Source organism: Zosterops lateralis (assembly GCF_965231275.1).
Source record: "Zosterops lateralis genome assembly, chromosome: Z".
Lineage (NCBI taxonomy): Eukaryota > Metazoa > Chordata > Aves > Passeriformes > Zosteropidae > Zosterops > Zosterops lateralis.
In genome coordinates this window covers 62,547,898-62,572,902 of record NC_139800.1, presented here as the reverse complement: position 1 = coordinate 62,572,902, position 25,005 = coordinate 62,547,898, and the positions used below count along the sequence as shown (strand labels likewise).

The 25,005-nt window shown below is 40.6% G+C and overlaps 1 protein-coding gene across 1 annotated transcript in view; it reads left to right on the top strand.

Moving 5' to 3' along the window:
- Positions 1-393: 393 nt before the first annotated feature.
- The window catches only part of MCTP1 (multiple C2 and transmembrane domain containing 1), a gene marked incomplete at its 3' end in the record, with an annotated part of 205,984 nt that continues 181,372 nt past the window's right edge, over positions 394-25,005 (top strand). Inside the window, 2 exon segments of the mRNA XM_083884436.1 lie at positions 394-522; positions 524-1,228. Coding sequence (XP_083740562.1) covers positions 409-522; positions 524-1,228 — 819 coding nt within the window. The 5' untranslated portion in view covers positions 394-408.

Genomic DNA, 25,005 nt, shown 5'->3' with positions numbered 1-25,005 from the left:
CCATCCCTGCGGGTCCTGCCGGGCCGGGCTGTGCCCTCTGCACCCACCGCTGCCGAGGGACACAGCCGGTGACCAGGCCCCTATTTCAGCAGCGCTTTCTGTACGTGCGTGAGCAAATCTCACTGAATCTCCCCTCCACACAGTTACCGCGTGTCGGGGGTGATGCCTGCTGGCCAGGGAGCCGCCCCACCTTCCCACCTTCGCCCGGGGACAGGGTGTTTCCCGGCCCCACTGCAGGACCCCGGCGCCCTCCCTTCTCCCGCACGGGCAGCGGTCTGCAGCGCTGGGAGCAGGCAGGGAGGCGGGCAGGGCAAGCCCCTCCGCCCAAGCCCTCCCTATATGCCAGCCGCCGCTCCTCCGCCACTTTTTTGGCAGGTAACTTTTTTTGCCGCCACAGAGGGACCACCCATGGTGGTGGGCTTAGGCTGGCAAACTTTCCGTCCAGACGGGCCAGGGCGGCAGCTTCGTCCATCCTTTATCTTCAGCACCACGGGCGCAGCATCCCGGCCGGGCGGCGGTGCGGGGGGCGGTGCGGGGGCGGTGCGGGGGCCCTGCGCTGGCTGCGCTCCGCTCGGCCCGCCCCGCCCCGCCCCGCCCCGCACGGGGAGCGCCAGCCTCCGCCGGGATCTGCTGCTGCTGCCGCCGGGCCCGCGGCAGGGGGAGGAGGATGGAGCCGGGCAAGGAGCCCCGAGTGAGCGCGGAGGAAAAGCCCAGCGAGCCGGAGCAGGCGGTTTCGTTCCAGGCGCGGCTGTGGAAGAACCTGCAGCTGGGGGGCAAGGGCCGGAGCGGCGGCGGGCGGGCAGCGGCCGAGCGCCGCACTGCGGAGCCCCCGGCCCCGGCCGGCAAGGGGGACCTCCAGCCCGGCGGCAAGTGGAGCGGCTTCAAGCGGCGGCGGCAAGTGCTGGACCGCGTCTTTTCGTCCTCTCAGCCCAACCTGTGCTGCTCGGCCGCCGAGCCGCTGGAGCCGGGCGGCGAGTCCGGCTCCGCCCTGCGCCGGCTGCGGGAGCACCTGCTCCCCCCGGGCAAGGGGCCGCCGCCCGGCCGCCGCCCGGAGCCCGGCCAGGGCCCGCCGGGCAGGGAGAGGGAGGGCCGCCGGCCCGGGGCGCACCTGTCCCACCAGAAGAGCTCCTCGCTGCCCGGCACCGCCTGCCTGGAGCAGCTGCTGCAGGGCTCGCCCGCCGCCGGCAGGACCCAGGAGCAGCGGCCCGAGGACGGCGACAGCAGCGCGGTGCGTGCCCGCCCGCGTCCCCTCTGCCAGCGGGGCCGGCCGGGAGGGGGGCGGGAGCGGCGGTGGCGATCCCTGGGGAGGGGAAGGGAGCTGGGGTGAGGAGAGGTGGGAGGGCGGCCGCTGGGGAAGGGAGCCGAGGTGCGGCGAAGGACGAGGGGAGTCTCAGCCCTCAGGAGTGCCCCGGCCCGAGCCCGGCCCCAGCCCTGTCCGAGCCCCGCGCTCCCCGCACAGGCGCTGTGGCGGGCCCTGGAGCGCCTCTGCCCGCCCTGCTCCTGCTCCGCTGCGGGAGCGACCTCCCTCAAACCTTCACGGCATAAACCGTGCAGGGGAAAGGTGTCTCGGGGGCTGGGGTCGGGCTTCCCACGCCTTTCCCCAGCGCCGCCCCGCAGCTCTGTGGGGGCCGTCCCCGCTGGTGTCTGCTCCCAACACACTGCTTTCCTCGGGTAACCTCGGCTCTGTTCCTTGTGTGGTTATCCACGTCTGAATTACTGTGTCTTTTGATTCCTGCAAGACGCGAACGACGAGCACTAGTACACATTGAATAGATGGTAGGTAATTATTTGGCGGTCACACGCTGGTCCTGCCTCATGCAGCTGTCAGTTCGGTCTACCAGACCATCGTTCTGGTTTGTTGGGAAAAGGCAGTAAACAAAGCCGTAACTCTTCCAACTGTCAGTTTTTAAATTATTAAAATAGGGGCTTCCGAATCTTGGAATAAATTTACTGCGAGGAAAGTGTAAAACGTGAGTATTTTTGGATCTTGTGTAATTCTAAGCAACCATCCACCTTTTTCAGGAATAACTGAGTAATGCATATTATTATAAATTATTTCATGTCATAATTGGGGAGAAATGAGTAGCCGAAGTAAGAGGAATGCTCTATGTGTTGTCAGAAATAGGCTGTGTAAATGTATTTGGCTGCTGCCTGAGCAGTACCTATGCTAATGAAGAATAATAGTAGTTCTGCAGTGATTTGCAAGTATACCTTGAGGTCAGTGGTACTTTAATGTCCTTCTGCAGAATTCAAAGGAGTTCATCTTCACAAATATGGGACTGAGACTTAACTATATGCCATGGGGTTGCTTTGGCTATAATCCCTGGCCTGACTGTAAATTACTGTGGTTATCTCTTGTGTAATGCTTGTAAAGCATTTAGATCATTGCTTATTAAGTGGGATTATTGTGACAGGTATCTATGAAGTGGGCATTTCCCTGCAGTAGTGAATACCTTCCTCCCCAAACCCCTGGCTCACAAGAATGTATTGTGCACTTTAAGTATTTAAGTACTATTATTGGAGATGACAGGACATTATTCTGCTTTAAAGACTGCAGCATCTAGCAGTATGAAAACGTGTGGCTTTCTTCAGTGTAGTTCTGCTGTTGTGTTTAGTAAACTGTTTTAAGTGTGTGCTTACAACACACGTCAAGTACTTTTTAGTTGTGAGGGCCTTACTCTTGTTTATAACAAGGTACAGTCACAGCATTTGGAAAGAATACTGCTAAATCAAATCAATTTAGGCTTTCTAACACTTGTTTTTAATTAGCAGGATTATGACCGATTCTTCCAAGTGTTTTCTAGTATTAATTTTAGGCTGTACCTGGATTCCAGATATGCTGGTTTTGATAATAAAAACAGCTTGTTTGTGTGTTGGTGAAGTTTGCAGAACTGCTGGTTGTGTTTGTTTCAGAGGGATGATCTGAAAAGGAATAACTTTCCTGCTATTTCATAATAAGCATGTTCACTGCTTTTCTCAACTCTAAAGTATAATCTCACTTGGGTTATTAAACCTATTTTAATTCCAGCTTCATTGAGTTACAGGATATTTGGGGAAATAAAACTCCAACTATAAAGCATTGTTAATTGTTTTCAAATATGCCTGGTACTGTTCAGTGATCTCTGAACACAGTAAATACGTTCCACTGTGAGCAGCCGCAGTTTCCAATTCAGTGTACCTCAGGAGTCAAGGCTTGCCAGCTTACAGGGTGCACCTCAGGGCAGTAAAGTCCCTGCCTAACCTCAGTCATGGCATTTACACCCCTCTGAGGATTTGGGATTACACATCTTGTAGCATGAATTTGGAATAACTTGCATTTTTCAAATCCATGTTTTACTTAAAGCACGCGCTGGTTTTAACAAGTGCAGGGAATCGAACTCTAAACAAGCTATTCCCTTTCTCCCTGTGCCTTCTGACAATAGAGAGACAATAAGAAGAGATTATGAGTTAAAATAATGATTTACACACAAAATCACAACAACCACAGCAATATCAGTATATAAAAAGAAAAGTATATAAAAAGAGGGTGTCCCACCCACAAAAGGGCATGTATCACTGGGAACAAGAGAAAAAATGCTTCCCAAAGGCAGTGCCTGGTGTGGACTCCAGACAAAGGCAGTATGGCCATGGGAGCTCCAGTGGCTTATGTTCTCATCCCCCCAGCCCAGTCTAAGTAGGGCAAGCAAACCCCTCAGAATCTTGTGCCAGCAGTTTGGTTCTGCACAGCCTTCTCTTGCTCTTCCACCACTGGGCTCTGCTGGGGCTTGGGCTCTGGATGGCTCAGCTGAGCTTGGCTCTGTGCTGCCCCTTCTCTCCTTTTTTCTTATTTTCCCTGGAGCAGTTGTCTTGGTCTCAGCATTGCTGTCCTTCAGCACCACATCTTGAAGCCACAGCTCGGGGGAATGGGAAAGGGACTGATGGTGGTGAGGAGGGCCTGGCTCCACCTGTCTGATCCCCAAACCTTCTCCCTGGAGAGAGGCAGGCAAGATGGTGCACTTCCCCTCCTGTTCCTTGGCTTTTCCTGCTGGGACCACACTGATCACAGCAATGATGTAGGTGGTGTGGAATAAACAGCATTAAAAGCTCCATTCCATTTTTTCTGTAACCAGGACACAGCAGCACAAACTTTCAGTGGTGTCTAGATTTGCATTGTCTTTCATTGCAGCCTTACATGTACAAAGATGAAAAAAAAGTATATCAGAATCATTAAAATGAGATTAAATTTCCTAAGAGTAAATCAACATAAAATTGTAACTTCTTTTAAAATATATGTAAAAATTGATTGAAATAGAGAGCAAGCAGATGCTACTGCCTCTTTTGGATCAAGACTCTTAAATTTTTTATCAAATCTGCACACAAAAAGATTTACTACATATTTTAAGGGAGATGGTGGAAAGAAGTAAAATCCCGTGATAAGTGAATTTTGTGCTTTTAAGCTTAAATACAGTTGTCATCAGTGAAAAAGAGCATAAGTTAGTGGGTGGGAAGACTTATATTGTAAGCTTTTATATTGAAATTTAATTTTTGGCATAATCAAGCCATTTAAATTTAATTTGAACTCAGTAAAATGTGGTATAGCACTATTGCATTGGGCATGGACAGTCTAGCAGAGACCTAGTTTTTTCGGTATTGAATAAAGCTTCTGTTGCATTGAATAGGATTAATATCTTAATTTGAGTAGCGCTGCACAAACAGAAGTGTAGTCTTATGCAAACAATACCTTTTATGTTTGAGCACTAAACACTAACATAGTCCTTTGCTGAAGACTGAATACTTCTTGGAGCTGTCTGTAAATATTTTTGGAAAGGACATTTTAAGTATTTATTGGAAGGAAAGTTAGGTTTCTTTTAAACAGCAAGTGAAGTGTAAATGTGTGTTTTTAGGACAAAGAAATGAACACATGTGCAATTATACATCATCCTTCTTCCACTTTCCAAAGACTATGAGACAGGTTTCCTTGGCCAAACTTTTCATAACTTTACATATGGCAGCCAATCACCATCATGTAGCTGAGAGCCAATGAGGATGGTGATGGATGCCTCCTGGGGTGTCCCTGGACAGGAGATGACAACCACACTCCAGGAGCAATGCTTCACAATGCTTCCAGTGTCTGAGTGTGCTGCCATGGCCCAAGGCAGTGAGGCAAGGGTTTTTCTACTTGTCCCTTTTAATTTTTCTTTCTGTGCCAGCTGGAGCATGAATTTATCTGACAGTGCCTGTGCCAGCATGGCCTTTCTCTTTAATGTGAAACATGGCTTTGCATGAGAAGTTTTACATCACTTGTATTTTGTCACAGTAATTTAGTAAAAACCAGGGGGGTGGAAATATCGCCATTTCTTAAGATTTGCAGTGATAGAGACCCTACAAGTGTTTCACTGTCTTAATCAAAGAAGATGGATCTGGGCATATATCGTATTGAATCAACAGTGGACATGAAGAGGGTTTAGGAAGAGGGTTCTTGATTAAAGGATGTTCAGACTGCAGTCTGACTCACAGTGAGAACTCTTGTGGGCGCTTCTCTCCAGTGCTTTTCTTGCAAGATAAACAACAAATCTTATAATGAAAAATTTTGTAGTTTCATAACTTCTTAAAATGTGTCCAGATTGATCCATTACAACCAAAAGAGTGGGCAGGTTCTTAACCCCTTCCCTCAATGTTTCCAGTTCTGTGAGTTGCTATGTGAATAACTTGGAGGTGTGGGAGAGCACTGGGGTTATTGCAGAGGGCAGAGGGGGGCTCTCTAGGGCTGCTGTTCAACCTCTAATTTCTTAGCCATAAAAAAGTGAGTTTCTTTAATTTTGTGGCACATGGAGCTATTTGTTTCATTAATAAGCAGGGATTGGAAAACAGTGGTCTAGTATATATAATACATATCAATGAGAGATGAGATGAGATGAAGTGAAAAACTGGAAATGCATCCAGATACAGGGTCTTTCCCATTCCTACAGATAAAGGATAACTATTAGTCAATAAAGTTGGTATAAGAGGGTGAAGTGTTGTTGTGAGAGGAGGAACTGCAGAAAGAAGGGGAGTTTAGTGAGCTGGATTGTATGAGGAGATACTGCACTTTCAGGGCAATGAACATTGTCTTGTACTGAGACGTTGGGAAAGAGAAAGAAAATCATAGTGAGTAGAAAGGAGTACAGGTTGAGCTGGGAGGAAGCCTGAAGAGGAGAGAGGGGAGTTTGAATTTAGTAAGGAGTGGGATGCAGAGCCAGTGAAGACCAGACTGGCATATCATGCATGTTTCTCTGCCTATACCAGAGTGAATCTATAATTGGTTTACAGCCGTTTGAATCAGCAAAGTTACACAAGGGAAAAATTTGATTTGTTTGTTACAATTGGCGTATGTCACTGGTAATTGATCCAGCCAAAGAATGAAAAAGAACAAGAAAAGACAAAAGGCTGAAATGTCAATGAAAAGCTACACAGATAATGTCACCCAAGAGGATCTTAATTGCTGCTTTAATTTCACTGAGAAAGATGAAGGTGGTGAGAAAATTTGAAAACTGCTGACTGTCAAGGATTAATTACCTTTTCCTGACACAATGCCAGTACAAAACATAAAGAGTTGGAGAGAGCTAATTTGCACAATTATTTGGAGCATGATTTGAGAGCAGCATAATTCTTAAAATTAAGAGGGCAAATGGGAAAATGAGAGAATGCTTGCTTTTTAGGGTTGTGGTCACTGACACAGAGGGAATGAGTAGATGAAAAAATCTTTAGGCTGGGTGAGAAGACCATGGAGCTGGTTAAATTACATAGAAATAGCAACCAGCAGTAAAAAGCTGTTGGTAAAGTTTGTTTCTTATAAGACAGATGTTGCAGTTGATCAAAGCTATTTGTTTCTGCAAGAGTTTAATTAGACATCTGATTTTGTTAAGGGATATTCTGCATTGCCTGATTTTTATAATCTCTAATAAAAGGTTAATTTTTCAGCAGTTTGAGGTATACTAATCTGTTTCTTGTGGTCTGTCATCATCTGATCAGACTGTCAGTTTATGGTATTTTAATAATGTACTAATAATGTATGTGTACTAATTTTAATTTAGTACATATATTACTGGAAGAAAAATCCAGATATGGCACAATAGAGTTGTATTTAATTATATTTTGAATGACCTCTGCTCAATTAACTGAGGATCTGCAGAGTTTCAAAGTGAGCTACATGATTTTTCAGAATTGGCTAGTTTGTCTTTATCTCGTGAAATATTTAGGTATTTTAAAGTGAACTAATAGCACCTATTGACTTTCTGATTGTCTATGATCTCATTTAAATTTTAATTCCTCTTCTCCTCACCCTTTGCATTTACTTCTCATATATAAAGGTGCTTATAGTAAAATAATTATATTGAAAATAATAGATTTTTGGACGATAGGAATTGCCACAGTCCTTGCGTTGAAAGATCAAATAAATGCTTACTTTGTAACAAGTGACTCTGCTGTGAAGTGCTTTTGTTTCAAGGGTTTTGTCTGGATTTCAAGTGACTGTGTCAAAACTCTTCCTTTAGTGTACTTCATATGTGAGTTTCATAACCTACTGACCTGTGCTGAACTTTTAAAATTCAAAAATAGAGATACATAAACTTGGTTGTAGCATTAGACTTTATTTTTTCCTAAGAAATGCTGAAAAATGTTCCTTCCATCTTTTTGAAGTGTTGAATGCAGAAAATTAGTCATACCAGTAAGACTGATCATGCATTACTATATTGATGCAGAGAGAATTACTTTCTAGTGTTTAAAAAATATATATATAACCAAAACAGTTTTAAAACTGCCACTATGTAATTTAACACCCAGCTTTGTAGGAAGTTCTAGCTTAACAGGTTTGTCTTGTGTTATGTGGTAATAAATGAATAGGCCCAAGGGTATTTTTTTTTTTAAACTTCTTGGATTAATTTCTGGTCTTTGGCAAGATGACTGAAAACTTGCCATTGGTATGATGAAGACATTATTTGCCTTTTCTTCTCTAATCTTACTATATCTATCCTAGATCTTTGATATTGCAAGTGTTATCTTCTAGGGAATTTTAAGAGGTAATGTAAGTCCTGAAGCTTTAAAGTTAAAAAAGAAATATTTTCACTTCCTTGTAAAAGAAGGCAGAATTCCCCCTATTTTTATCTATGGTAGACTTAATTTATCAAAATGACAAATTAGATCACATTTAGTCCAGTATGGAGATTTTTTAATGGGAAGTTTTTATTCTGCTCAATGTACATTCCATTCAGTATATTTCTGTAAGGGTTAACTGATTACAAACCATAGCAAGTGCACCAGAATTGTCTGTCTGTATTTGTATATATTGGAGCCTTATGGGGTAGGTGATTGTGCTTGCTTGAAGGTGAAGTAGCAGGAGAAATTAACTCCATGCAAATAGCTTGTGAGAGATTTCAAATTGGAGTTACAGTTTAATAGGAAAATTACAATAAAGGCAGAAAGTAGAGAAATACTGGCTTAAACTCATCAGGGGTGGTGGCTGCAGTCCAATTAAGCAGTAGTTGCAGAGCTGTTGAAATGATGGTTGTGTTCCTGCAGAAATTTGAGCTCTCTCTCTGGATGCCCATTGGTGATGGTTGTTCTTCCAGTCCCAAAGATTATATATGGTCAGATTCAGGCAGGAATGTTCGGTACCTTCCCCAGGACAGGGAATTCCACACTGGAATGTAATCCCATGAGTTGTGGCATGTTTTGGGGAATCCTTGATGACCTAGGTTGGTACAGTTGCCCATTGGGGCTGATGAGCCATTATGGCCTGTTGGTAGAGATGACCCCCTTAGGCTGGGTGTGAAGACAAATAAATGCTGTCCTGCCACTCAGAGTTTAATACCCAGTTTGCAGCCTGGAGGTTGAGTGTGCACTGAGGAGTTGTTGCAAATGATCCACCATTAACAGCTCATCAGGAATAATGTAGGAGGATGTGAAATACATAGTTTGGCTACACCCATATGGGCACTCTTTCTCCTGTAACCACGACAATGATTCATGCCTTGCCAGTAAGACAGAGATTTCATATTTCAAAGGCTTAGGAGCAATGATATATCATCACTGCCAAAACATCTAGTTTTGAAAGGTTCAGACTCAGTGTGAGAAGGACATGTGCTGAGGATGCCCCACCACATAAACAACTACCAAAAAATGAAACTAATATGTACTGTATTTCATGATGGTTCCTGCTCTGTTTTAGGAGTATATTGAAAATAAAAAGCTACATTATGGAATCCTACATGGCAAATCACAGAAGCTATGGAGGGACAAGGTGCATCAAGTCAGGTTGCAGAGCTGAACGTCATCCAGCTGGCTTTAGATGTCACTGAATGAAAGGAATGATCAGTGTTCTACCTCTACACTGACTTGTGGATGACAGTAAATGCATTGCAGGGGTGGCTGGACCAATGGAAAAAGACCAACTAGAAGGCCAGAGGTAAACCCCTCTGGGCTGATGAATCGTGGCAAGACATCACTACCCAGGTAGAGAAGCTGGCTCTAAAGTACATCTAGTAGATGCACACTCACCCCGGAGCTGGACTGCTGAAGGGCAATTCAAGAGTGGACAGGTGGATTGGGCTGCCAAGATTAAAGTGTCTCAAGTGGACCTCGGCTGGCAGCATAAAGGGGAATTATTTTGTGCATGATGGGCCTCAGATTATCAGGGAAGAGTGGTGGACTTGTGATCAATGAGTGGATTTAACAATGACAGTATGTACCAGGTTATCCATAACTGTGAAACATTCACTACAATCAAGCAGGCTGAGCATATAAAGCTGCTGTAGTTTGGGGGAACAGTGGTTGAAATATAAATAAATATAAATACGAGGAGGCATCATGTACCATACATACCTGCCAAGGCAATTGTTACATGGTTGCAGTGGTTTAAAGAACCACTGGATGGCTGGAGATGTACCCTGTGCCTTCCACTGCCTGGAACATCGTCTTGGGGTTTGAAGACCAAGTCCTGTGGTGACGAGGCACCCCAGAAAGAACTGAGTTGGACAATGAAACTAATTTTAAAAGTGTTTCACAGAGACACTTTGGCTAGAGAGCGTGGTATTGAGTGGGTATCATGTTCCAGGTCTGCAGCACCCTCTGGGAAAGTTGAATGATACAATGGACTGTTAAAAACCACACTGAAAGCAGTGGGTAGTTGGACCTACATTTAGCAAAGAGTCTGATTAATTAACAACCAAGGCTTTATCACTTGAGCTGCCCCTCCCCAATGAAAACCTCCACATATTGTAGAAGGGGATAAAGTCCCCATGATACATATAAAAAATCTGTTAGGGAGAACAGTTTTGATTAGCTCTGCCTCTTGTCTATGGGATTTTTTGTGCTCAAGGACCTGGGTGCACTTGGCAGATAATCCAGAAAAATGATATGTACCCCAAGGAGATTTGATTCTTGCTTGAGAATAGTCTGTAATGTTGAATTGTGTGTGTAATATTGGTTGCTGAATAGCCCTACCACTATATGTCATAACTACTATGGACAGTATGTGTGGGGGTGATGCTGGAGTGGTTCTCAGAAGATGTTTTTACAGTTGGTATCTTGCTACTTGCTTCTGACCTTAGTTTAGACAATAAATTTGGTTGTTTTCTTACAGTACAAATTGAACTCTTTATAATATTTTCATGTCATCATTTTGCAAGAAAAAGCCAGTAAGAATAAAGAACTTTGATGTTTTTTTAATGAATACTTAAAATTGGTTCTGGTAAAATCTACCAGTCTCTGCTAAGCTTTGACACAGAAATTTCTGAACTAGGGTCAGGTCGTGTTCAAATTGAGTCACCTTTTTGTGATGTGCTAATGCAACACAAGGAGTTCTTTTTGTCTTTGAAAGTTTTAAGTAGACAAGATTTAGTAAGGAAAAGCAATAAACCACAGAGGAATCCTGGCAATAAATAAGACCAAGATTTCTGACGAAAGAGCAAAGAAAGAGCAGGGAGGGCAAAAGCAGCATTGGTAGAAACACAGTAATGTTGAGACAGGGGCCTTTGTGTACAGCTTTAGGAGAGCTCCTGCTGGTTGTCCTGAATGATTTGAAGGACATAGCTGAAAAAAAAGAAAAATTCCAAAAGCAAAACCAGGTGAAATAAGTTTATGACTTACACTATGCCTGAACAAGAAACAGAAATCCACAGGATTTATTTTACCAGTGAATGAGACAACCAATCTTGCACTCCAGGATTTTTCTGCAGTGTAGGATACGTAGATGAAGACAGAAGATTGGCTTCCCCTCTACCACTATCTATTCAAAATCTAGGTTCAAGAAATAAATGTGGGAATTTATAGAAAAATGTGAGAATGCTTGCTTTTAAATGATGAGAAAAGAGAAGGATTCTGTTTTAATACTAAATAGTATAATTTATAACTTAATTCTGAAATATTGATAAAATTGAGACCAAAAATTCTGCAATACCTTTCAGCAGTATGCATCATTAAATCCTGGAAGAAATTTCTGGAAGTAGAAGAGATGAGAGAGATTTTGCACATTTTTCTACAGATAAATGCAGTCAGAGGATTCCAAACATGACAATGCTTTTGTTGTTAGAAAGTTTAGAATTTTGTTATGCAAATAATGTTTTCATATTAGTAAGCAATTACTACTTCCCCTTTATTAAAAGTGCAAACTTGAAACACTTTTTATGTATTTTCTTTTTATTGTTTTTTAAGTCAGCATGTAGAAAAACAAAAGAAAGGGAAAACTTCCAAGGTTTAAAAGGAATTTTTTTATTAATTCTTACACTAATATTTTAAATAGAAACCTTCAGAATAACCAAACAGCAAAATCAAGGATTCAAATGATCCCTTAGTAGTTAGACTTTCATGAGACATTTAGGACCCTGGAGACTGGAACATTTTCTATGAGTAGTATAAGCAAATACTTGTCACATTGGAAGTTCCTCTTACATTTTCTGACTGCTTTTATCTGCCTGAATTCCTGTTTCTCTATGCTCAGATCTTTCTAAGCTTATTTGAAGGTCACAGCTGATGTTGAGCAGCCAGACCAAAGTAGGAAGTCAGATTGCTGCACAGAATGTGAATGTCAGAGGTTGTGCTTGTTTTGCTTTCAAGACAGACATCACTCAGATGGTGCTGGGAGTCTATTTGTAAATTTCAATTCCACAGGCTTAAACTAATCTTAGGAGGTTTTGCCTACAAAATAAGTGAAAGTATTTACCTTGGCTTTAGAATTGAATGAGAGAAGAAGTGATGTGTGAAGGAAGAAGCTCTGTTATGAACATGCACAAATACATGTGTGTTTCCAGAAGTATTCTTGGGGCTTTAAGGAAATGTAGGAAGAAAAAGCCTTGCAAAAAAGTGTAAGTCATTTTAACGGGTTAGTTGAAGTGATTGCATGATCTGCTTCTGATGAGAGCCGGTGTGAACTTTTCTGTCAGAATACTCGTCATCATCATAAGTAACTTAATAATTTAATAATTGGCTTTCTCTTTAAGGTTTAGTTCTTTTTTTTTTTCTTAATTATTTACAAAATATTTTTCCCTTTCATTTTTCCTGTCCTGTGGTAAACCTATTCGATTTGTAGTTTCCAGTAGCATTAATTAAGGCTCCTCTGTTAATAGGTAATGGGTTTCTGTGGGAGGGATGCTAGTCCAACATTCTGGGAAGTCTGCTGGGAAACTCCCTGAAATCATTTCACCAAGTCTTGTCTTTCTGCTTCTGTTTCTATGGTAATACTATGGTTTTCTCATCAGTGTCATGGTGGTAAAGGCAATTTAATTATTAAACATCAGTTTCTCCATCGAGTATTGTTGCTTCAACAATAAGGATTTTGGTGTGGCTTTACCAGCACAGTACAGCTGCAGGTTCTATTGGCAGTTTATCCAGCTGGGGCTAAATTTAGTTCCACAGTTCCACAGTTGAGCTACATTGGTAGCCGCCAAGGTCCATGATACCTAAACCAGACGCTATTTTGGCCAAAATCAGGAGGCATGATTCTGCTTTTGGAAAACTGTACAGCTTATGGTTTAAATAATAATAAATGCTGCACTCTGCAGTGTTGCATCATCCAAAATAAAGTGCAGTACAAATTTGCTTTATTAGGTGGAACAGTCTCAAAAATAACCATCTCTCCTTAAAGGAGCCAAGTCTTCCACTGTAGAATTTTTAATGTATGGCTTTGACCTTAGCCTAATATTCTGTACATATTTAAACAGATGCATAATTTTAATAATTAATTTTTTCCTCAAGCATTCTGATTACTCTTGTATTTGAACTTGTACTCTTGTATTTGAACTTGAAAGCTAGATAACCTAATTACCTATTTACTAACTAACCTAACCTAGTTCAGATTTATTCCATTGAGAGGTTTTTGGATCTTGCATGTGAAGATTTTTTGGAAATAATTAAACAAGTATGCATGTATGTTCTTAGCACAGAATCATCTAGGCTGGAAAAGACTTTGAAGTCATCAAGTCCAACTTATGATTCAACACCATCTTGTCAACTAGACCTTGACATTAAATGTCATGTGCAGTCAATCCTTAAACACCTCCAGAGACAGTGATTCCACCACTTCCCTGGGCAGTCCATTCCAATGCCCCATCACTCCTGTGAAGAACTTCCTAATGATAAACCTAAACATTCCCTGGTGCAGCTTACAACTGTGTCCTCTTGCCCTAAGGCTGTCCTCTTGTCTTATGAGATATGTTTACATGCAGGAGTACGCATAAAGTATTTGTCATTTGTGTACATCACTGCTACAGTAAAAGAAACTTGAGGTGTCACTGCACTGCAGTAACGTGGCATTAGGAAGACTGTGTCTCTTCTCAGAGGCAGTTCCATGGTTTTATCAATTATTTTCTGTGCTGCAGTCAAACTGAATCTGAGTATCTTTTGTGTGATCACGAGGGGAAATGGTTTATCAGAGAACTGAGGACTGAGAATGTATGCATTGTGTAATGCCAGGGGAGCAGTGACACATACCACCAGGTGTCTCTGTGTCACACTAAGGCATTTGCTGATGCTGATGCTGTTGTCTAATTTAGGTTTCATGCGTGTACTGTGTTTAGCCCTGGTCCTATAAGGGGATTAGCTTAAAGAACCAGGACATTGTGGAAATCCTTACTGTGTTTGGGATGAAGTGTTCTTCTGTTCACCAGTAACTTTTTAATCTATCTCAGGTGTAGTGGAGGAAATGCAAACAGCATATTGTCCTGAAGTGTGAATTTATATATTAAAAATATACAGCTGGGTTGCATTTAGTGGTAAAATAGTGCCTCATCATGCAAATCGAGAAACTGTTTAACTTGTTGCCTTTCTGGGTGAGGGACACGTGACACAACTTTAAGATTGCCTAGATTTAGAGGTTCTGTGGGCAGTCACATTCCAAATGCTGTAGGTAATTGGATATCTAAGTAGAAAGTTGCTTTTTTGGTGTCTCCCTGGGCAGGTGGTCCTGTGGATGGAGACAGAGGTCTATTGCAGCAGCCTTCTTAAATTAAACAAGGAGCAGGGTGAAGAGCTTGGCTTTCTGCCTCTCAGAAACTGGATCTTATGAAGAGAAACTATGTTAAGTAAGTAGACAGATTTTGAAACCCATCTTCATATATAGCTGGAAAAAATGAGAAATCTTTCAGCAGTTCTAATATAGTAAGGATACTCTGAGGTAAATGCCATTTATTTTACCAGTTAGCAAGTATCTCACTTCTGTAAAATCCAGTGATGGCAAGTTTTTCAGCCATTCCTCTACTCTCTTGCCTTGTATCTTGAGAGAGATGGAGATCTGTTGGAGCAGTGATATATGTGAATAAAATCTTATTGTTTCAGTTGTATTTAATTTTATCGGTATGCAATTGTTCTGAAAGAAACACCAATGTGTTATGTAAGTTATGCTTGTTTGTACCAATTATCTCTTTCATTAAACTTACTAGAAGTCTATAAATTATTCTTTAAGAGTGGTTATAAGTAACTCTTTTATGCTGCCTGTCACTTGAGATTAATATCAATAAAATTAAGTACTAGCTACTTGTCAAAGGAGGAAAAGTTGTGGATTTCTAGAAAATATTTCCAACATGCTTTTCAGGTAACCCTACAGCATAACACAGCAGACTGTTGCCTAGTGATGGAAGAAGAACACAATACTCATAGTAGTCATACTAAACCAGGCTGTTAATCCTGCCAAAGTGTACGCTGCTGACCCTATAGTTGTATTGTTTTTTCCATCCTTTCTAGCAAATATATTATTTTGGTTTTGATTTTCAAATTATTTTTATGGTGATTTCAGTGGTTATTTATAAGTGAATGACTGTGCTTTTACTGGCAATGTGTACAGTTTCAGAAATGTCATCCTGTACCTTAATGAGCATCAGTAGCAAATACTGTAAATATCTGTGTTTTTCAGTGCCAACAGTGATGTTTCAGGTAACTGAAGTTGTTCCTCAAGTGCCCACTAAATCCTAAGTGACTGCAAGGCTGTGTGTGCCCTCCGGCCAGTGCCAGCTCGCCAGATGCCATACTTGGTTACCTCTATGATGAGAAGCTGTTTGTTCCCCAGTGAAAATTGAAAGCGGAATTACAGTCATGGCGTCTCAAGGACTGCTGCTGTAATTGCTGACTTTTTCTGCTGTGTTCGTTATTTATATTTAAAAATCAAAAAACCTAATATCTGAAAGAGATGTAAGAATAGAATTATAATATCTGAAATATATAGAAACCAGTCAGCAAAGAAGTTCTTGAAGTGTTAAGTCTGATTAGGATGCAAGACAAATGAATGAAATGTTCATGAAAATTAGGAAAAAGATCTCATGAGACATTCAAAAGCACCTGAAAGAAGAATATATGAAAACAACTTAATCTTGAAAATATGTTTGCAGATTTTTAAATTTATTTTATGCCTATTTATATATATATATATTTATATATATATATATTTTTTTTTTTAACATGGATTCTAACAGAACAAGCAGATTGCTTTCTTCCATTGAATGTTTTGCTGGTAGGCACTATTAAGCAACTATTTGAAGTTCCAGCTGGCATTTTAGATGTGTAAAGATCTGTGCTTCACCTTACATTTTTATAGGAAATTCATCATAACTAGAATTACTAGATAGTGAATGTGAGCCAATCTAAACACTTTCTGCCTGTTTCATTGCTGCAGATTTCCTCTGAAGGTTTTGGTCAGGTTTTTTGGTCTTTGCATGCTCTTCCAGGTCGGAATATATTCAGTGTTTAATTGCAGTGGTCTCATGTAAATGGTCCTGTACCTGGATATATATTTGCTGAGCAGGATTTATATTGGTAGCATCCAGTCACAGATCCATGTTGTTAGATGACTTTCGGTCTCACATTCTTTCTCTTGCTTTTAGTTGTTAGGACTTTCAGTCTCACATTCTCTCTCATTTTCTTTCAAGTCTGATTATTTTCTTTGGGCCATAGACTGTCATGCTGCCCTATTCCCTAATACCAATTTTCCAAAAGCCATCTTCCATTTACAGTGTAATTATCAGGTAATTATTGTTGAAGCATATCAGAAAAGGAATCATGAGTGCTAGGGACATCTATTGAAAATGCCTCTGAAATGTGTAATTTTGTAATGGAAAGTGTAGTCCTCTCCCTGCACATCAGGGTGTCATATCTTGCAATGCTGTGCTCGAGTGTGTAGCTGGCAGACTGAAGCTGTCCTGAGCCAGCCTGGTGAACCTATGTGAGGAGAGGGGCGGCAGGAGGCAGGGCAGAGAGGGTGCACAGGAGGGCTCTGTTTCCCTGCTCTGGATTTAATGAGTTTGTGTTGAGGGCATGAGTGGGAAATCTGAGGCATAAACCTGGCCTTCTCCTTCTGTGATAGTGGCAGCATGGCTTGGGAGCTGATATAATACTGCACAATTATAGCTACTTCTTTTTTTTTTTTTTTTTTTCTGCTGCTGATTATCATTCAAGCTCATGTTAAGATAGTTATGCACAAAAATTAGTAACTTTTTAGCATCACTGAACAAAAATATTTCTACTACAGTTCTTCAGGGCATTTCTTCCAATGCTTTCCAATACTATGTGATCTAGAGATAAACCGATTTGCTGTTAATACAATGGGCACTTGACACATTGCAGAAAGGCATAGATAGCAACTTGAAAAATTTTATAAACTAAACTCATTTAAACAAAGGGCAGTTTTTAAGTACTGTCAAAATTGGTGGTATACCAAGTAATGAGTAATGCAAGTCTCATCTCTGTAAGAGTAGAATAGTATTCTGGAAAGGAGAAACTATAAAAGTCATAGTTAACAAGCAATTCTGCAAGAGAACCTAATATAACATTGCAGCAAAATCATCTACAGTGACCTCCAGATCTATAAAACTGAATATCCTGACTGTGAGGAGAGTTGATTTCACCAGTGAGTAAGAAGTGGCTGAGAATGATATGAGAAAATTGCACACACTGTCTGCATTTCTGGGAAGATGTTGAAAAATAAAGTTGTGGCTTGTCATACAATTTGCAGGTGAAGAAAAGGCTCATCAGAGAAAATATGTTCAATTTACCAAAACAAAGGTGGAGGATGATTATTATCCAGGAGAACACATAGGGCCTCTCAGTAGGTTTATCCCTGCAAGATTGCTAATGGTGAGAGCAGGGGGAAGCAGACAGTATGTTGCTTGCTTCTGCAACATTATATAATTTTCAGGCACATCAGTCAAGTGCATTTGGTTCTTGATATGGAGAAAGGCGCATCTGACTTACTTTTATTAGGTTGATTAGCTTTGAGAGCAGCATATCAAGGTGCACAGCAGACTTGCTATCTCTTTGCACCTCAAGAGGATTTGTTTTGCCCAAGCAATGTCATGGACAGTGGCAGGTCAAAATGCTTTATTATGCTGGAGAGCAACCAACGTGTGTGATTTCTTAGTCTTATGAAGTCTCGAGATCTGAAATTGCTGGATCAGTGGAAACTTGCACAGGTTCAGTTTTACTAGGGGCTGGTGCATGACAGGGACTGTGATATATCTGCTCAATACTGTGCTCTCTGGCCCAGGTGTCTATCAGGTTATTTTTGAAATGAGTCCTGTAGTCCAAGTCAGTTCTTTGAGGGTTGCCATGACAGGACTTGCTTTTTGAGGTCCAAGATGGTGTTCAGGCAGTGGTGTGAGGCAGAGAGTACATCTCCAGCCATCCAGTGACTCTTTACATGAATGTTAGCACATAGCTATTTCCATGGTGCATTTGTGGGAGGGTGATGTAATTAATCTACCAGGCTTCCTCATATTTATATTTTGACCATCATCCACTATATCACAGAGGCTTTACCCATTTGGCCTGCTTGACTGCAATGAATGTTTCACAATTATGGATCACCCAGGAAATAATGTTCATATGTGAGTCCACCTCTCAATCGTGAGCCCATGTCTATGTTGCATCTCTTACTAGATTATCTGAGGTGTCAAGGGCCCATTGAGCCAGAAGTAACTTGTCCTGCCAGTATGGCAGGAACCATCACTCAAGCGAGCATGTTGCTTTTCATTTTCTGGTAGCTGGTTAAGTGGTGGGTAGGCCCTCCTCAGCCTGTGTTGTCTTTTCCTTGTCTGGTAGTCAGATAATCTGATATTTTCTCCTTTGGGCCAGTTCATTATGAGTTCCAGGATCCTTGGGCAATTGGGTTTTCCTGTTTGAGCTTGCTATCCAATCAGTGCTATCAACTTGCTGTGTGCAGCATCAGTGGCACGATGTGTGAAGGGACTGTCCCTTTGGACATCTCACCCAGCAGTGGCAGTCGGGGTGCCAGGAGGAGCTGTGCTTTGGTGCCCATCACTTCTGAAGCAGCTTGAAACCCTTCAATAAACTGCAAGGATCTGATTTTTTTATTGGAGTGCAGCAGGCCTTGGATCCATTATGTCTGTGACTCCAGATGGTAATCTATTGTCCTCTTCCCAATCCCCTTATCAACAGCCGCATCCTGGGACAGGAATCCAAGTTGCTTGGCTTCATTACTATTTAGTTTCATCTCATGGGCCATGCTGTGCCAGCATTGGAGCAGCCAGGTCAGCAGGGGCTCACCTGACTGAAATCTCACACATCTTGCAGCTGACTTGGGGCTAGGAATTAGGTGATTATCTTTGGCCCTGCTTCCTGTTGTAAGGGCTCTACTTCTTCATCCTTCACTAAGAGAACTGATTTTGCATTTCTTCTTCTGTAGAGAAGCAACTACTATTGGTATGGGTTGTTTCTGTGGTTCAGCTGCAGTTTGAGTGGCCACAGTGCATCTTTCTCTGCTTTTCTCCTGTTCCCAGTAAGGGGGCCTGTCTAGTATCAAGCAGTGTTCAATAAATAGTAGCCAGGGCCCAGAAACACTGTAGAACTTTCCTCCTCTCTGAACTGCCACACCATTTTTCTTTTAAATATTCTGCCACATTAACAGAATCCTATAGTTCTTCAGGGATGGACTTCCAAACCATTGGAGAAGAATAGTACTTCAAAACATGGCCCATTTTTTCTCCCACATTTCATGCCACTCATAACCCTTGGGCCAGATCCCTGGATAATCTTCTAGAAATCTCTTTCTTGACTCTGATGATGATGTAGGAACAAGAACATACTTTCTTTCACATACAAAGGGATTTCAGAATTCTGAAAAGCTCTTGTAACAGGCCTGAAAGAGGAAGTCGGAGCGAAAGGCCAGGGAAAATAATCCTACCCTTACGGACTTGTAAGATTATTAATGGACTCCCAAAGGTAGCAGCTGAGGTAAGGACACGAGAGCAGCACTGAACACACATCCCAATGATCTTCATTGCTCTCGATGTTATCATGTCATAAACTGATAACCTGCACTATATCAACAAAGCTATTCCCATTCTGAAAAATACCAACACATACTGCACATACTGGTTAGTGGACCACAAACAAGCAACGTCACCAGTGGCTCCATACCTAATACAACAAATTCCTGTATCAAATTAATTTCCAGTCTGCTTTGGGCAGATCTGCTGTTACTGCAGTCCTTTGTGCCCCACATTACGCACCATGTAAGTCTGTCATGATTTAGGAATGGCACTTCTGATTTAATGTTCCTACTGAGACTCTCCAAACCGTGTTCTGCACACTCAGTCCTCCTCCCCTCCTCCTCCTCCTCCTACTGCTTCCATGAAGTCTGCTTCCAGACAGGCTTTAGGAATGAATTAGAGCGAGAGAAATCAATGAGTCTCTTTAGAGCAAAGCCCTGCTGCTGTGTGAGCTGCAGGATGGAAATGACTCTCCAGCTGTTCCTGTGCACAGTAGGCTTCATCACTGTCCATGGCCCTGGTGTGTCTCAATCTGGCAGCAATCACCTGAGCTACATGCGTTTTGGTTTACTGTGTCCTCACCTTAATATAATCTGATACATGTGTCAGTGGAATCACTGCTGTTTGTATCCAGGACTGGAAACAGACTGGGTAGCACTGCTGGTCTCTATGTAGTGTTTCCTAGTTGAAAAGAAGTAAACATATTTTAATATAAATATCAGTTTTAGTCAATTCACTGTTTCATAATACACTTCCAGAACAGCTAATTAGTAGAGACTAATTAGGTAATTTAGTTAAGGTCATGGTAATGTTGCTTTTAGCATAATGTGATAATGATAAGATTTTTAGTTTTGCATGACTGCTTTTCCCAGAATATTAGCACTTGTTTTGTTAAGAGGCCTTACTGATCCTCTAGGAATTAAGATACCTTACAGGTTAGCTAGAGTCTATAAATATATCAAAACCTTGATATATTTATAGATTCTTGATATCAAAACCTTTATTCTCAAACCTCGTTTTCTTTCATTAAGTGTAAGTCCCCATCGTGTAAAGGGAAATCAAGATTTATTCAATGTTACTGTTTCTGAATTTTTGTATATTAACTTAGGGGAAATATTTGGAGAATATGTGAAGGTGAATGAACTAGAAGTTCTAAAGGCATACAAAATCTTATCTTCTAAGGTGATTTTAATTCTATGTGGACTATTTAGTAGCAGCACTTGAAAGAAATATTTTGCTGTTACTAAATTGTAGCTAACACCATAAAGGGGTTGTATCCAGTATAATGCATCACTGGTTGTTCCCAAACTGCCGATGTCCCTGCATTTTTGCTGGCAGAAGCCCTGGTTGCAGGTTGGATCACTTAGGCAGAGATGTACTGTGTAAATGAGGAGCAAACACTTTTCTGGTGGGCTGATGAGGCAATTTTGCCTGAGGCTGAGAGCCCTTTAGCTCTTGTGAGAAAGCTAACAGGTTGAGACTGAAAATACAGAATCACTTCCAAGGGTGAGTTCATGTTGAGGGAGGTCAAGCAGTAGGTTAACAGATGAATTTTAGGTTCACTCAAGGGTCTTCTCTGTGTGTTGAATATTGCAATACTCTTTTCTGCACTGCATGGTTCTTACACTGTAATTGCTTACAGATTTAATAACTACTGAATGAAAGTTTTATTCCAGGTCTGGTTCATACTGAGGACTAATAAGGAGATGGAATTTGCAAAGATAAATGAAAATTTGTTCCGAACATGAAAGTATAGCAGTCTGTTTCTCAAAAGGATAGGGGTTTTTTATGTCTTTTGTGATTTAAAGTACCTTTTAACAAGTGATTTAACTTTCTACTCTCTGAAATTGTGTAAATTCTATACTACCAAATTTTATTATTCATCTCACCTTCAACTGAAATGAAAATGTTATTCAAAAAGCTCAGCTGGCATAAAAAAGGAAGGAAGGAAGAAAGTAACCAGACTGCTAAATGAATAAATAAAATTTATATGACTTGAGGTTTGCTTCATCCTACTAAATAGTTTTGTGGACATACCTTTTATTTTTATTTTTTTTTTTTAATTACCAGTTACTATAGATGTTCTTGGTAGCAGTCAGTGTATGTTATCAAGAGATTGTTGAAAACTGAGGAATTTCCTATGTAGGAATGGGATCTACCTTAAGCATAAACATATGAACAGAGGTGGAAAACACATCCTAACATGAAACTTGAGTCCAAAGTGCAGAGAAGACCCCAGGGCCAGTCAAGAAAGGAAATTTCACTTTGTGAAAAAAGCCTGGTAGAAGTTTATTTGTTTTAATTATTTTTCTTGCTGTTAATATTTTGAAGTATTTTGGTCTAGAAAGCATTGAGGATTTTTGGGCTTGAATCAATTTTCTCCAAAACAAAATTTGCTTTGACAGGTAATCAGCAGCTGAGGAAACTGGGCATTGAGCATCAAATCTCTGTCTCAGCAGCTTGTCTGTCTATCTGATTTATGCTGCCTGAAAGTTGGAGCAGGGTCCTTTCCAGGCAGGTTTATGTTCTACTCATTCAATTGCTTCCATGAAAAATTATATTCTACAAACAGTTTTATTTTTCCCCCCAGACTTTGGCAATCCTCAGTATCGTGACTAAGAGCTACAAGCCAGTTTTAAATGCCTTTGTGTTGTTTTGTATCCATCTGTGTTGTTGGTTAATTTCTTTGTCTCTGCTTTGTTTTGCTGGGCTTTTAAAAAGGGTTTTAATTTTTGTTGCACAGCTGCATGATGAGTTGCCTGTCTTTTTTCACAACCTTCTGCCAGACTTGGCTCAGGTTTAAGAGAGGAGTATGTAAGGAGCATTATGTATTTTTTTTACCAGGAAGCTGTTAGGACAACAAAGTTTTTTAATGTTCCTACCCACTTTTGCAAGAAGCTCAGGAAGAGACAATCTTTTGGAACTGTTCCTCTAGAAAGTAATTGTAGTCCTTGGTTAATCATCATTTTTATGAAAGAAAGTAGAAGAAAAGTATCAGCTTTGTAGGGGAGTAGTTGGCTTGCTTTGAGGTCATTGTGTGCTAGTAAATCATTACTCACTTCTGGGGAAAGGAAGAGCAGTCCTAAACCTCCCTTTAAAACAAACAAAAAGCTCAAGCCTCTTCTGTCCCTGTTCATATTTAAGCAGATTCTGCAACATCTATGTGATGAGGAAAGACTAAATATGACTTAGAGATTTTTTTTTTCTGCCTGGTGATACCTATTCTGTGACTGTTTGATCACTTGGTGAACCATCTTCCTCTCCAGCCCATACACAGACACACTAGTGCACAGAGAAACATTCATCCCCAGAGAGACATTCACAGCCTTTTCATCCTGATCAGCCTTTGTTATGTAGTTAAAGCTTTTAAAAAATTGCTTCAAGATTTATAGCTGTTTACTCAGGAAGGAAAGGTTTGACTACATATTTAAGAAGTGGAAATGAGAGCTCTGTATAGCAATAACGGTATTGTTGAACAACAAGTTCTGAAGGCAGTCCAACTTTATCAGTTTCCATACTGTAACCATAACCTTCCATAACCTCTGTTTCTTTGGTCGTTACAGGAGTGGAGTGATTATTTTAGAAGTCATTAGACTGCTTGCATAACTACAGTTTGCTTATTACAGTTTTTATATATGCTCAAAACTCCAAGATATGGAAGGTATTCAACATAAGTAGATTATCTGAGCACCCTGTACAGATTTTCTTCAGGAAATAGTATTGTCTGTTATATACTATTTAATATTGGCTGTTTAATTGTTTATTAATTACTTTTTGGAAAAGTATTCTCTTCAGACACTCACCTGTTGCTTGACAGTCACTTTTCTATATTATGAGCCTTCAGGAGTCTTGCTGTGAGGAGAGGGACGTGACTCCTGATTCTTTCTGGACACATAGATCAAACAAGCAAGATTTATATGAGGAATATTCTCATTTGTACAAGGGAGAGTAATACAGTACTGTGCTTGTAAGATGACCTTTGATAGCACAGGTTTTATAGCATTTTCTAAGAACTGTCAAATGTTGGTGTTTAATAATGAGACTGCAGTATCGCTGGTGTTTTTGTTGTTTCAGCATTGCTATCTGTGTTATTTTACACAATAATTGGAATGTAATACACAAAGCATCAAGTATTATTTGTAAAGATAAAAAATGTTAAAAATGAAACATCTATGGGCACATAATAGAAGTATCAATTTTAATAAGGTTATCAGTTTTTATTTTCTGGCAACATTTTTCTATGCTTCTAATGAAATGCTTAGGTATATTTATCAGAAGTATTTTGATAGTTGGTGACTGTGCATGAAGATGCCAATATGGTAAAATACAGCATGTTATGCAACTGTGCAGCTGATTTTTATAGAATTTAAAAGTCTAAAACAGTAATAAATTCAGTTAAGCATTCAAAAATGAGCTATAATGTCTTTAGGTGCAAGGTTTATATTTTTTGCTTGTGATATCATGCCATGCTTCCTAAAGACACACTAAGTAGTTTGAAATGAGCTGGTGGTACTATTATTGATTTTTTAAAATAAATCCTTTCCTTTATCTGTTTTAAAAAGGGCAGTAGGGAAGCAATTGAGAAAAGGAGCTCAGGAAGAGAGTGATGAACAAGGTTAAAATAGTTAAATGCTGACATGGAGAATATGTTATTTTCTTACCTTGTTGCAGAGTTCCTAGAAGGTGCTAAAATTGAAGTGCTTGGATTATGATTTGGACTGATGACACAGGGTTCATTCTTCCAGGAAAATTCTATCCATAAAACGTGAATATCTTGATTCTTCCCAGGATTTATCTGACAGTAAAATAACATGGTGAAAAAAAGTTACCATTTGTGTCTGGAATAATACTCACCCAGAAGTAAATTTGAAAGAATAAATTTGAACAGGCATTTTATTTTGGTCATCACTTGCTTTGAGAGATTTATATAACATCAAAGTCTTCATAGGTATCTGACAGTTTTGACAGGAATATCTAGCACTACACTTTTACCTGCTTTTTTTGAGCTTGATGTCTTCAGCTAACTATTCTTGATGGACTTTTTTTTAAAGTTAGTTATAGTGAGTAAAGCAGTTTTTTCTACTCTTGGCTGTAGGAAATTATTAAGTTTTATTGGATATAGAGGTAATTTTCTGTCATTCTCTTATTAGTACACACAATGGCATGAATTGAAGTAGTTCTTAGTACCAATTTAAAGGCTTATTTCTTTGAAATAGGAGACCTCACAAATTGAGGAAAGTGCATGTATTTCAGTTGTGCTGCATTTTATCTGGTAAAGCGC